General features: G+C 40.1%; 1 protein-coding gene across 1 annotated transcript in view; it reads left to right on the top strand.

Moving 5' to 3' along the window:
- Nucleotides 1-12,500, top strand: part of LOC120800018 (microtubule-associated tumor suppressor 1 homolog) — a 78,966-nt gene that overhangs the window by 58,356 nt on the left and 8,110 nt on the right. The window contains exons 8-10 of the mRNA XM_040145729.1: nucleotides 1,179-1,297; nucleotides 1,866-2,213; nucleotides 7,924-7,990. Of these exons, the coding sequence (XP_040001663.1) occupies nucleotides 1,179-1,297; nucleotides 1,866-2,213; nucleotides 7,924-7,990 (534 nt within the window). The remainder of the gene's footprint in view (nucleotides 1-1,178; nucleotides 1,298-1,865; nucleotides 2,214-7,923; nucleotides 7,991-12,500) is intronic.

Here is a 12,500-nt window from a genome sequence, read left to right as displayed (position 1 = left end):
TTAGATGCTGCGGAAGATGACTCATTGATTAAAAGTGAGTCGGTGTTTGACAGCTTTTATGTCAGCAGTTCGACTGCTGAAATGTCAGTGTTTGCTAGTGATTTTCCCTTCCCCTAACCACTCTCCTACTGAAGTGCACAGCAGCCCAATCCATTTATAATGAACAGTTTGTTTCTTACCTGTGTGCCCTGATCACATCTGTGGTTGATTAGATTTACTGGAAAAGACCAGCATGTTATGCTTGGTGGCTGCCAGTAGGTGACAGTATCTTTAAGGAATTCATTACTAGGTTCAGGAACTTGTTGACAAGGCCTGAGGGAGTACAGGACTGGCTTACAGAGCACAGACCCATAATGAGTTCAGTATAATTTGAATTAGATTTTAAATGCAAATGATTTGCAGAATTAATTTGTTTCAAATTATTAATTTCAAATTATTAATTTGAAACAAATACACAGTCAACACACTTGCCTGATGGGTTTTGTAGCTGTAGCCAAGATTCATTTAAAGTTTTTTTTTTTAAATAAACAATCTTACTCAGTAGGGATGAAATATGAACTGTACCAAATGATTCTCTCCATTGAAATCTGAAATATGACAGTGAAATCTGACAATGCCATAGAGAGAGAGACAGAGAGAAAAGAGGAAGAAAAAAGAGTGAGAGTATATATAAAGAGATGGAGCACAGGGAAAGAAGAAGTGGAAGACAGAGCAGAGGAGGAGGCAGCGCAGAAAAGATGTGTTGATCTCTGTCTCTCTCTCTTTCTCTCTATCTAATTGCTTTGTCTCTGGTAATGCACTCCTTAATGCACACACAGGACCCATCACACACATATACACATACACACACACACACACACACACACACACACACACACACACACACACACACACACACACACAAACACACACTGTGGCCATCATTACCACACAATCCCATGATGCATCTGTCTCAGCCTAGAACAGTCAGTAGGGCGTATTCTACCCCAGACTGGCTGACAATGTGTAAGTGTGAGTGTTCATATCCTTTCCTCTGTTTTCTTAAGTATCATTTTACAGACTTTTACAATTTTTGAATGGGCTGAGTGAGTATTCTGTGTGTGTTGGGTGCAGTGTGGACACCATGTTGAATGTTGTACCTGCCACCCACGCATTAAGAGGTGATCGTTCTCTTGCAGTGGACAAAAACAAACCCCGGGAGGCATCAGCAAGACCCACAAACACCAACAGCAATTTAAAGGTAGCAGCACCTGCAGGAGGGAACAGCCAGAACCAGCAGCAACCTCCACCTGATCTGGTAGGCATTCTTCTTTTTTTAAGTTTTGAGTTTTTAAGATACAAATTCAGCTCAGTCATAGGTGAGACACTAAATCAGAATCACTAATAATTAGTCAGCAGGATTTCGTCGATAAATGGAAGTATAAGGTGTGTTCTTTGACAGGAATATTAAAGTAGTAATCCACAAGAATCCTCACTTTTTCTTTTAATTTTTGTCTTCATCTGTGGTGTTCCTGCTCTCGGAGTTTGCCCTGGTGGTGCTAACTAGTTCTCAATTTCACAGGCATTTTTATGCAGGCTATAAATTGAATGAATCCATCAAAAAGCCACAGAGTAACAAAATGTGCATATGTATATATATATATATATATATATATATATATATGTGTTAATTTCTCTGTAAATTTGCATCTGTTACACCAATACAAATTTACTTCTTATATTAACAAAATAAACTATGGAAACTTTATCTCCAAAATTAATTGTTTGAGTCATTTATTACTTATTGAACACTTACTATTATTTTCCTAAAAATCAGGTCTTCTGAGAAGTGTTTATATTGGTCATATGTTGTCTTTTATTGCAAGGTACCAGACATGGTGAATGCAAATTTGCCAGTAACACAAGTTCTCCCAGTGCTTGTTGCTGAAATCACAAACACTGGGTCAGGCAGCACTGGAGCCTCTGGACTTGGGTTCAAAGCAAGAACTGGGTCAAGATCCAGCCCCAAAACTGGATTCCGCATACACAATGCCTCCAAAGCTGGTGTGTCCAGGGCTGTTGTGGCGGACGGAGCTGTCACAGCTAAACAGAACCAGATCAAAGAGCAGGCAGAGAAGAAGAACCAGGCCGTCAACCAGCTGAGGAAGCTGCTCGTTCAGGGGAATAGGAGAGTGGAGGCTCTGGCTATAGTCATCCAACATCTCTTCACTGAGGTACTTCAGTCATTTCTGTGTTTACCAAACAGTGAAAAAATATTCACACCACCTGCTGTGGGGTGGCTGCAAGAACAGCCATGCCGCCCAAGCTGCTCAGTTTGCATACTGACCACAGTGCAAATATGGCAGGCCAGTGATGTTTGTTTGTTTTTTTCAATGAAATGAACCAATAGGGTTTTTTTAGTTTTTGTATATTGGTGGCAATGAGAATTCACTGTTTTAATGCTGTAAACAACTGGTAAAGACAACAGTAAACAAGTAAACTGACTCTACTTTTTTCTGTTATGCTTTTAGCATGTCACTGAACTTCACTGCCACCACCACAGTTGTGCCTTTGTAACCAGAAATCCTGCAAGTGACACACAAATTGCGTCTATTTCTGTCTACTGTGGCTGTACAGTGGCAGTTCTAGCCTTATTTTTTAGTTCACTTTTCTCTTAATGGACCTTGTGCTGCTATTAATGAGAATGTCTTAGGTGCACCCTATATTGTACCTCCGGTTAGTGAGTGTTCCCCCATCAGTAAAAATACTGTTTCTGGTAAAAAGGGGGACTGTACAATATCACCCCATCACTTGATGGGGATGGGTCCCTTTCTTCTGCTGCAGCTCCACATCACTATTAAGTCATGATGGATGTCTTTGTATATGTAAATACAACATGGTCTAGTGCAGGTTAATGCAGGGGGTAAATGAGGGGGAAACGATCAGTTATCTGCACACCATCCTTCCCTTCTGGCAAATTAGAGCAAAGCATTCACAGCCTATATTTAAAACATCACTCAGCAGTTGTTGGTGATATGGCAGTGTTGCTATTTAAGTTCCTGAATTTGAGATGCTTGTAGAGGAGTGGAGTAATGGCTGTTTTTAGTAGGAAGCTTTGAGGCAATTGGGAGAGGCTTGTCCACACCCAGCTGCCATTTACAACAACAGCACATGATGCCACAGAAACATCCTGCTGCTGTGTGACACTGATGTGCTGGCGGATTTGTGAACATATATGTGAGAGGTTGCTCTCAATTTGAGTGTCTTGTGTGTGTGTGTGTGTGTCTGTGCGTGTCTTGTGAGAGATCGTGGTAAGCTTTAATTACTAGAAGTGTCTATTGTCAGCTATGATGGGGTTGTTTACGACAGCTGATGTTACCCTATTAAGGTGTGTGTGTGTGTGTGTGTGTGTGTGTGTGTGTGTGTGTGTGTGTGTGTGTGTGTGTGTGTGTGTGTGTGTGTGTGTGTGTGTGTGTGTGTGTGTGTGTGTGTGTGTGTGTGTGTGTGTGTGTGTGTGTGGTGTGTGCTTGTATGACACATCTTGAGGTGTCCCCAACAGGCTCTCTCATGCGTGTGTGACAGTCAGGCTCTCTGTAGCCTAAAAACTTGTGTTGTTTTTTTTTCTCACGGTGGGGTTTGAATGTTTTTGGATAAAGCCACACTCCTTACACTTGTATATCCTTATCACATTGGATAAATTGGAACAAGAAAAATCTTTATGGAAGACTTTGTGGCAAAGTGATGACAGGTACAGCCAAGAAGTAGCAGGCTGGTTAATCACAAGTTAAAAGATGGTGATTGGTTCAGACAGGTACCAGGATGTGTCAATCACATGCTTAGGCTGCTCAGTAAATATTTGCTGTCTTATTGGAGGGAGTAGTGATTTTATATTTGCACAGCATAAACGCTTGTGGAATAAAAATGAATGCACACAAACACACGATTGGAACTGTTTTTGGTTCTGCCACAATAACTATCATGCAGCCAGGCACACCTTGACTGTGACTGTCTGTGTTTAAACTTATGTTTTTATATGAACTCTGCACTTTGTAGAGATCTGTTGTCACTTTGAACCATCACTTTCTTCTGTCTACTATTTTTCACAGCTGAAGATTAACCAACATATTATTAATGCTAATAGAAAAAAATCTATGGTTAAAAATCGAAGTCTAAAGTAAAATATCATAATTTTATATAGTTTTATTAAGAGAAGGAACCATCACAACTAAATGCCTAACCCCAACCCTTACCTTAACCCTTACATAAACCTGATTCTAACCTGAACCCTGAAACCAAATTTTAACCCTCAAACAGCCCTTTTAAGGTGTGAGGACTGGCTAAAATGTCTTCACAATGATGGTATTGAACTAAAATTTTATCAACACAACCACAGAAACACATGTAGACACACTCTCACTCACTCACTCTCTCTCTCTCTCTCTCTCTCTCTCTCTCTCTCTCTCTCTCTGTCTCGTGTGCAGGGTTGTTGCTGCTGATAACAGGTTATTCTACAGATAATGAGCTACCTTCTCTCGGAGAGAGAAATGCAGGCAGATAACATGTCCTTTGTGTCTCACACACTCGCTGAGCACAAGTGTGCATGTGCATGTGTAGGCTGGTGTCTCATGTACATTTTCATTATCTTAATAGCAAGAATATAACACAAGTCACTTCTTAGTATTGTTTGCATGTCGTTTTTTATCAGTAAATGGTCACCTTGTGTGTGTGTGTGTGTGTGTGTTTGTGTGTGAGAGAGTGAGAGTGTTTTTGTTACATACTATAACTCTTAGCATCGGCTTTTTGAATCGGAGCCTGATTAGAATGGTTGTGTGTATTAGGATAAATTCCCCATTTCAGTGGCTATTTTCCAGCAGCTCATTGTGAAAGTGAGGGATTGTAACGTAAAAATCAGCTGAGAGAGAGCTTTCGTGGTTTAGAGGACAGGAGCCTTCCTGACTGGGTTATTGATTAGATGAGCGGCCTCGTGGAAAGTGGAGTTGAAGGGGGAGTGACAGAAGAGAGGGATGGGTGGAGGAATGCAGCAGCTGCAGATCAAGCCCTAGAGCTCTTTGATTTGTGTGTCTGAGATAATGAATGTGTTTTTAGCTAAAGCATGAATTCCAGCAGTATCTAATCTGTCCTACCCACTTGAAAGGTGACTGGTGAGCATCAGCTGAACACTTCATACAGAGCTATTTTCCCCTGAGGGTGGGCTGTGGGCGGGGGTTGGGACTTTTTGGTTTAGTGAAAGGGGTTTGGGCTTTAGTTTGGTTGAGTGGGGGGGGTCCGAGTGCTCCATTTTTAAAACCCATACTGGTATGACTTTTTGTCTACAAGTTATTTTCTATTTTGTGCACTTTCTGAGTGGTTGCTTTCTGATTTCCACTTCTTTCTGTAGTGAAACCAAACTTGACGTATTAAAAGTTAAGTTAAAAAAGACAAATCGTTTTTTAGAGTATTGGCAGGGGTTTATGGGGTGCTTTGAAGACAAATACCACCCTGAATTTAAAAACATGTTCCAGCTTTTGCTCTTCTCTTCAGTGCTGTGACACTTTAGTTTGTGCTTGTTAGAAAGAAATGTTGCTTGTAAACTTTCTTTAACATCCCACAGGCTGAATTTGTTTGACTGATTAATGAAATTTCTTTCGGAGAAGCTAAGAATAAAGACAAGAGAGGCATGAGTGAAATGCAGATGCACCAGTTTTATTTGTTAATGACTGATAGGGAGATAAGAATAACGATATGAAAAGACGAAGGAGGTGCAGAAATAACTCACATTCCTCCATCATACAGTATCTAGACAGGGGGCGGAGAAACAGAGGGAAGAGGGAGGAGGGAGGACAGGGAGCTCTGTAGTGAATAGGTAGATAGTGGGAGGAGTTGCAGTAGCAGAGTGAGCAGTCAGTAATACACACAGAGAGAGAGAGAGAGCGTCCCATTCAGGAGGTGGGCAAAGGGAGTGAGCGTGTGTTTTTTTTTTTTTTTTTTGTTTGTTTGTTTTTTTGGAGTTTGTGTCATCCACTTTTGATAGAGTGAGGGAATCTGATAGAGAGAGAGGAAGGACTGAAGAAGCAAGAGAGGAGCAAATTTTTTGAAGTGTGTGTGGTGTGTGTGTGGGTGTTTGTGCGTTTGTATGAGTGTGGCTTTGTTCGCCGAGTCATGGGCTCCACAGCCAGCAAAGCCTATGCAAAGCCCAGGAAGGCCCCCCCTTATCGCCGTAAGAAGAAACGCAAGGTGTGTGTTCGGTGCTGCAGATGTGTGCTATGTCTGCTGCTTTACAGTCATCTGTTGATGTTCTTTTCTTTCTCTTCACTACTGTTGGTCTTCTCAGTCAGAGCTGTGATCAACTCTCTGGAGAAGTCAGGGATTAGGAAGGAATTTTACAATTGGGTCACTTTATAGGAATCTAGCAGAGTGTATTTTCCATCTTGTTTGACACATTCGTTGTTTTAACTGCTAGTTTTCAGTCTAATCTGTTTAGAAAAACAAGGCACTGCCTCATTTGGATCATGAATGTCATGGATAAGTTATGAAATATTATACCAAGGCCACAACGGTGACTGAACTCTGTCTCTCTCGTTGTTTTTATGACACTTTTTTCACATGTTATCTTCTCTCTTAGCATTCCAATAATCTCTTTTTTTCTACATTTTCACTGCTAGTAACATTTAGTTATTATTACAAGCTTTGGGCCTTTTTGCGGTTCCCATGCTTTATTGTCTTTTGTCTTTATCTGCTCTTTCACTTAACTGACCCATCCGACAACAGATGGACTTTATGACTGTGTGTGCGTGTGTTTGAAAGCAAGATGGAAGGAGCACAAACGCTCGGTTTCCATTGTAAATTCCACCACTCCTGTTATTAAGCTGTTGTTATTTCATGTGAGCTCAGCAGTGCACTTTGAAACACTCATCAAGTTGAAGTGTATGGCAGTGCACTTGTTCACCTGTGTGTGTGTGTGTGTGTGTGTGTGTGTGTGTGTGTGTGTGTGTGTGTGTGTGTGTGTGTGTGTGTGTGTGTGTGTGTGTGTGTGTGTGTGTGTGTGTGTGTGTGTGTGTGTGCATAGGTGCACGTGTGTGTGTGTGTGTGTGTGTGTGTGTGTTTGTTGGTCTGCCTTGTATTATAGTGTGTGTGGTAGATGCAAAATGAATGTAAAATATATGAAGGGCTTTCCTTGATGCCTGTCTCTGAGTATTCTTTTAAAAACACTAGACGGACATTTTCTTAACCTTAGCCTGTTGCTGCAGGGCAGCAATGTGATATTTCAGGTTTATTAGAATGTCATATATTCATTCTTAATTGGAGTTAAATTTTTTTAAAGTTATATTTGCACAGGGAAGTATTTTTTTATTTGTTCAGTTCAATTACAGCTGTACAAGACTGGATGTTTGCAGCCATACTGTTTTGTTGATTGTCTTTAGGCAAGATGGGATCGGCTCACCCTATGTTCACGAGGTTGCTCTAAAACTTAGGAAACCCTGACTCTTTTAATTGTAACAATGCCTGGTAAAAACCCTGCCTCTCCAACCAAATCTGACCTTTCCAAAACTTACTTGTAGTTAACTATGAAGTCAGTGATTGCAATCACTTATCTGTGTTTGTACTCTGTGACGAGTACAAACTCTAAAATAACTCTCTAAAAGTAAGTGTCCATCTGAGGCTATATCCGAAATAATCCTTTACTGACTTTATAGTCCACTTCATGGTGTGTTTGCCATTTTGTAGTGTTGTCCAAACCTTCAGTGAGAATTAATATACCTTCTATAGTGGACTGAATCCACATCGGTCACTAACTTTGAGCTAATTACCATTGTGAGGATGTGAAAAAAAGTTAAGATGGCTGCTTAATGAAAGTAGTGTACTGAATAGTGAAAGAATTTGGAAATTTATGTATTTCTGTTCGGATTTAAGTTTAAATTGAATCTTTTCTACTGTTGTCTGCAGCGCGAGGAGGCTTTGAAGCAGAATAAGGACTTATCGCTGGAACTGGCAAACCTCCGAGATGAGCTGGGTAAGAGACGCTTCAGAGAAGGTTTTTTGTACATGCTGCACTACACACACTTTTCTCCACACACTCCCATGCTACCAAGTGTTTCTTCATACCCCTGCACATTCTCTCTCTCTCTCTGTCTCCCTCTCTCTCTCGTCCCTTTGCATATGACATGCACACATGAAGCTTATCCAGGACAGGTCAACTGCCATTCAAAATGTGGTGTTATTTGTGTTGAAATGATGATCTAGCTGCTCCTCATACTTAGGCCCAGAGTAAGAGAAGCTGCTGCACAGGCTGTAACCTGTCCACATGTCTGTCATCTGCACAGTGCACCTGTGATTTTATGACAATTTGTGTGCACAAGGACTCATAGATTATACATTAACATCAACAAGTTTAATTTAAAAATAAACAATCAGAAAAACTTACAGCATGTAGCAGTCCCCATGTTCCATTTGACAATGTCTCTGCCACCTTGTTTGAATTTGGAATGAAATCTGGTGCCCTGCTTTAAAGCACAAACAGAAATAGCTTTATGGCACAAAACTCAGGTGGCTCCTGACCAAAGGTTCTCCAAATCAACTAGTAGTCGTTAGTTCAAGCCTTTATTTGACTACTTGTTGCACGTTTATGGTATAATATTAATTATTTAAAGATATATTTTTTGGGGGGCATCAGAAAATGGTTTGAGTTCCAGGGCTGGGAAAGAATGTTACGAGTAACATTGTTAGTGCTGTGCTACGTCACAGAGACACACAAAAGTGTTATAATGAGACTTTAAAATATAAACGTTGCAAAGCAAGCGAGACTAGTCACCTGTTAACAACACTGGAAAAAGCCCTAATGATTGTGTCGGAACAACAAGTAAGGAAAACATTAGAGTGAGCAACCATGCTAAGTTGCTAACGTTAGGCTACTCACATGTTTCAAATGATAGGCCATGTTTGAGGTCGACCAATGATAGACAAATGTTTGCCTGCAGAGTTTGCATGTAACCTTCTTGGGGTCATCCTTTACCCTCTTGAAATGATCCCACACGTTGGACTTCCTGCCTGACATATGTAATTACTGTAACAGACTGTCCTGTCTTTACTGTGTGTTTCGATATTTGAGGTAGTGTGTCCCCTAAGAGTTGCCATAAGACAGGAATTGTTGGCTGAATCCTGCTTTTGACACGTGAGTTAGGAAAAATAGAGAAGCTGTTGCTGCCGTTCATCATACTACATCTCTATGTCCCGTTTATTATTTTATAACTAAATATGCCCAGTCTAATTACCTCAGGGACCAGCCACGTAAATAACGTCTGTCCACAACTGACTGAATGACTGAGCATCGCCACTTCCTGTGGAGTTGTTTTTTTTTTCCTGTGACCAACCAACCAATCAATTGGTTGACTAAGACTCTTCTCATCGACTAACGTTTGGTCGACTATTAGGGGACACACAAAACTGTAAATAAACTATTTGAGGGTTGAGGTTGAAATGGTTTTAAAAATAATTATTTCAAATATCTTTCTTGAGGCAAAGAATATACATACAATATGCTGTTATGTAAATGCGCACATTCATATGAAAAAAATTATAGAATTATATCCCTGTACATTCACAGACATAAGGCAAAGTAAAGAAATAATTAATTTAAATAAAATAAAAATGAACAAAGATAAAATAAATGTGTACATACCAAATAAAAGAAACAAAATAAATCTAAGTCTTAGAACAGGAACATTAATTAGACAAGGCAGTCTAAGAACATCAATTTCCAACTTTTATCCTTGCCTTTACTCCTCTTTATCTTATAAACCTCTCTGGTCACCCTGTCTTGGAGTCTGCCCTTTATTATATATTTTATAATCTCGAAATGTAATGTACTGGTTAGATCACATAGCCACATTTTGGAGGTAGGAGCCATTGTTGCTTTATTTTATTTATTTATTTTTTGCTGTGATGAAGCAGTAAGAGGAATTGTTGGGCTGTGGTGATTCTTCTTAATGCTTCAGATGCTCTAAGAATAATTAATAAAGTTTCTGGTTCTAGTGGTGTATTACTAATTTCTGAGGTAATGTTGAAGATATCAGACCAGAAAGAAGGAACTTTGGGGCATAATACGAGGCTATTCAAAAGAGGTGCCTCTGAGCAATGACCGTCATCACATATAGGTGATACATTTGGATATATGCTGTGTATTCTTGCCATGGAGTAATGGAGTCTATGTAGTATTATACATTGTTAAAGACAGTGTCTTTGTGTGAGCATTTGTGTATCTGTTCAGAAATAGTTTCAATAATAATTTATATAATAATAACTCTCTTAATGCCACACAGTCAGATCCCCTTCAGAACCGTCTGAAGTCATAGTACTTAACTGGAATGTTCAACATAATTGCATCAGATGACTAAAACTTCAATAAATACAGATGATCCATCCAAATAATGCAGAGTGTAACCTGGCACTGGTGGGGAATTTTCAGGAAATTATTGGGGAATAGTTTCCATGTGTAGTGTATGTGCTTGAGTTGTGTTACTCAGTAGTTCTGCGGCATTTGGCAGACTGCCATTTAACTCTCATTGAGACAATGCACCATTTCCTTGCCTTAGTTAAAAACAGTGTGTTTACAAAGAAAAGAAGGAAAAACGGGCAAGGGAGATGGAGCATGTACAAGTGAAGGCACACACTTCATATGGACATAATATATTTGATTAATTGTTTTATGCTAGTGGTTTTTAAAGTGATGGTTAGTTTCCCTATGATTTGTTTTCATCTGCTCACAAACTGCAGACAGTTCCCCAATTCCGAACACAATCTTCAAAAAGAGCACATCATATGTACCAGAGATTCAAGCTTTTTATTTGAAGATCTGTTACACAAAAACATTTAGGTCAAGTTATCTGACATCCACTGGAAATAACATTGCACTTTGGGTACTAAATACTACCTGACACTGGTATGTATAGACTTGTATAGCTGGGAGTATCAGCTCTGCCAGTTTGTCTGATACAACAGCATTCTAAGAGATCCCACACACCACTCAGGCCATTACACTATATTAACATACATAGACACTCAGTGCATAGACGTATACAGTGTGTGTTTACAGGCACTGTATGTACATATCAACATGAAGGCAAGTAATTACTGTATACACACGTGCACATAGAAACATGTGCACACATATGTGCATACACACATACTTGTCTTACATGAGTTGTGAGGACACTCATTGACATAATGCATTCCCTAGCCTTTTACCCTAACCCTAACCTAAACCCCAGTCTGACCTGAACCCTAAAACCAAATCTTAACCCTCAAAAAGCAGCCTGGACCTGTGGGGACCTCAATTTCTGACCGTATGGTGACACGAGCCCCCATGGGTTAGCATGCATTCAGGTTAAAGTCCCCACCAGGAGTACAAGTACAAGTACACACACACACACACACACACACACACACACACACACACACACACACACACACACACACACACACACACACACACACACACTCGTCAATCAGTGTTAAAGAAACACTGTGTGAGACAGGTTTATACTCAGAATGACTCAAGGTGAACAGGTTAAAGTCTCTTCTTATATGATCAATGTTTGCATATGTAGGAACTATTCATTCCTGAGATACTTTAAACCTAAACCTGTTTACTAGTTATTCGGCAATAGGGGGAAGAATGTTATAAAAGACTGCAGATTAGTTAAAGCAAAAACGTTTTTGTCTGCAACCAACAATACAGAAAAGACTCTGGTGTGAAGATGATTGGCTCTCTTTAAACAAGTCAGGTGCATTTCATTGGTTTCAATCTGTTTTCCTTTTTCCACTAATTTGTTCCTGCATTCACACACTGTTTTCATTTCATCTGAACAAGAAGCAGTAACACCCTCATTCCCCTTAATGTCCCCAAAAGCCAGACTTTTTTCATACTGTAGGGAAGAAGAGAACTTCTCCTGAAGTTATGTCATTATTTTACAATGCCACCTGCCAAACACCTGCTGTCTCTCACACACACACACACACACACACACACACACACACACACACACACACACACACACACACACACACACACACACACACACTCTTCCATAATAAAGAACAAGCTTGTGTCTAAGCTGCTCTCAGCTGTCGTTGGCTTTGTGTCTCCATCACCACGGTGAAAGACGCACTGACTTGCACTATAGAGCTCCATTCAGAGGGAAACAGCAACTGTCCCAGCTACAGCCAGCTGTTAACACATGGTTATATAAAGTGGAATATTATTGTTACAGGCATGTGTGTGCTCAGGGTGCATTTTGGTCAAATGTACCCTTCAAGTGATGGCATCTGTATTTCCCTGTTGGATTATTGGTTCTGCTGCTCCATGCTAACACTTCACTGAGTGATAGATCACTGTTTCAAAATGTGTGAGTGCCAAGAAAATCACATAACCGAAAGCAGTGAGAGGCAGAGATCTATGGTAATCCAGGTGCTCCTTTAACTGGATATTTTCCCGAATATTTCAGACTACAAACAAACTTTAATCA

Source organism: Xiphias gladius, chromosome 15 (genome assembly GCF_016859285.1).
Source record: "Xiphias gladius isolate SHS-SW01 ecotype Sanya breed wild chromosome 15, ASM1685928v1, whole genome shotgun sequence".
Lineage (NCBI taxonomy): Eukaryota > Metazoa > Chordata > Actinopteri > Istiophoriformes > Xiphiidae > Xiphias > Xiphias gladius.
This window is presented reverse-complemented; position numbering and strand designations above follow the sequence as displayed.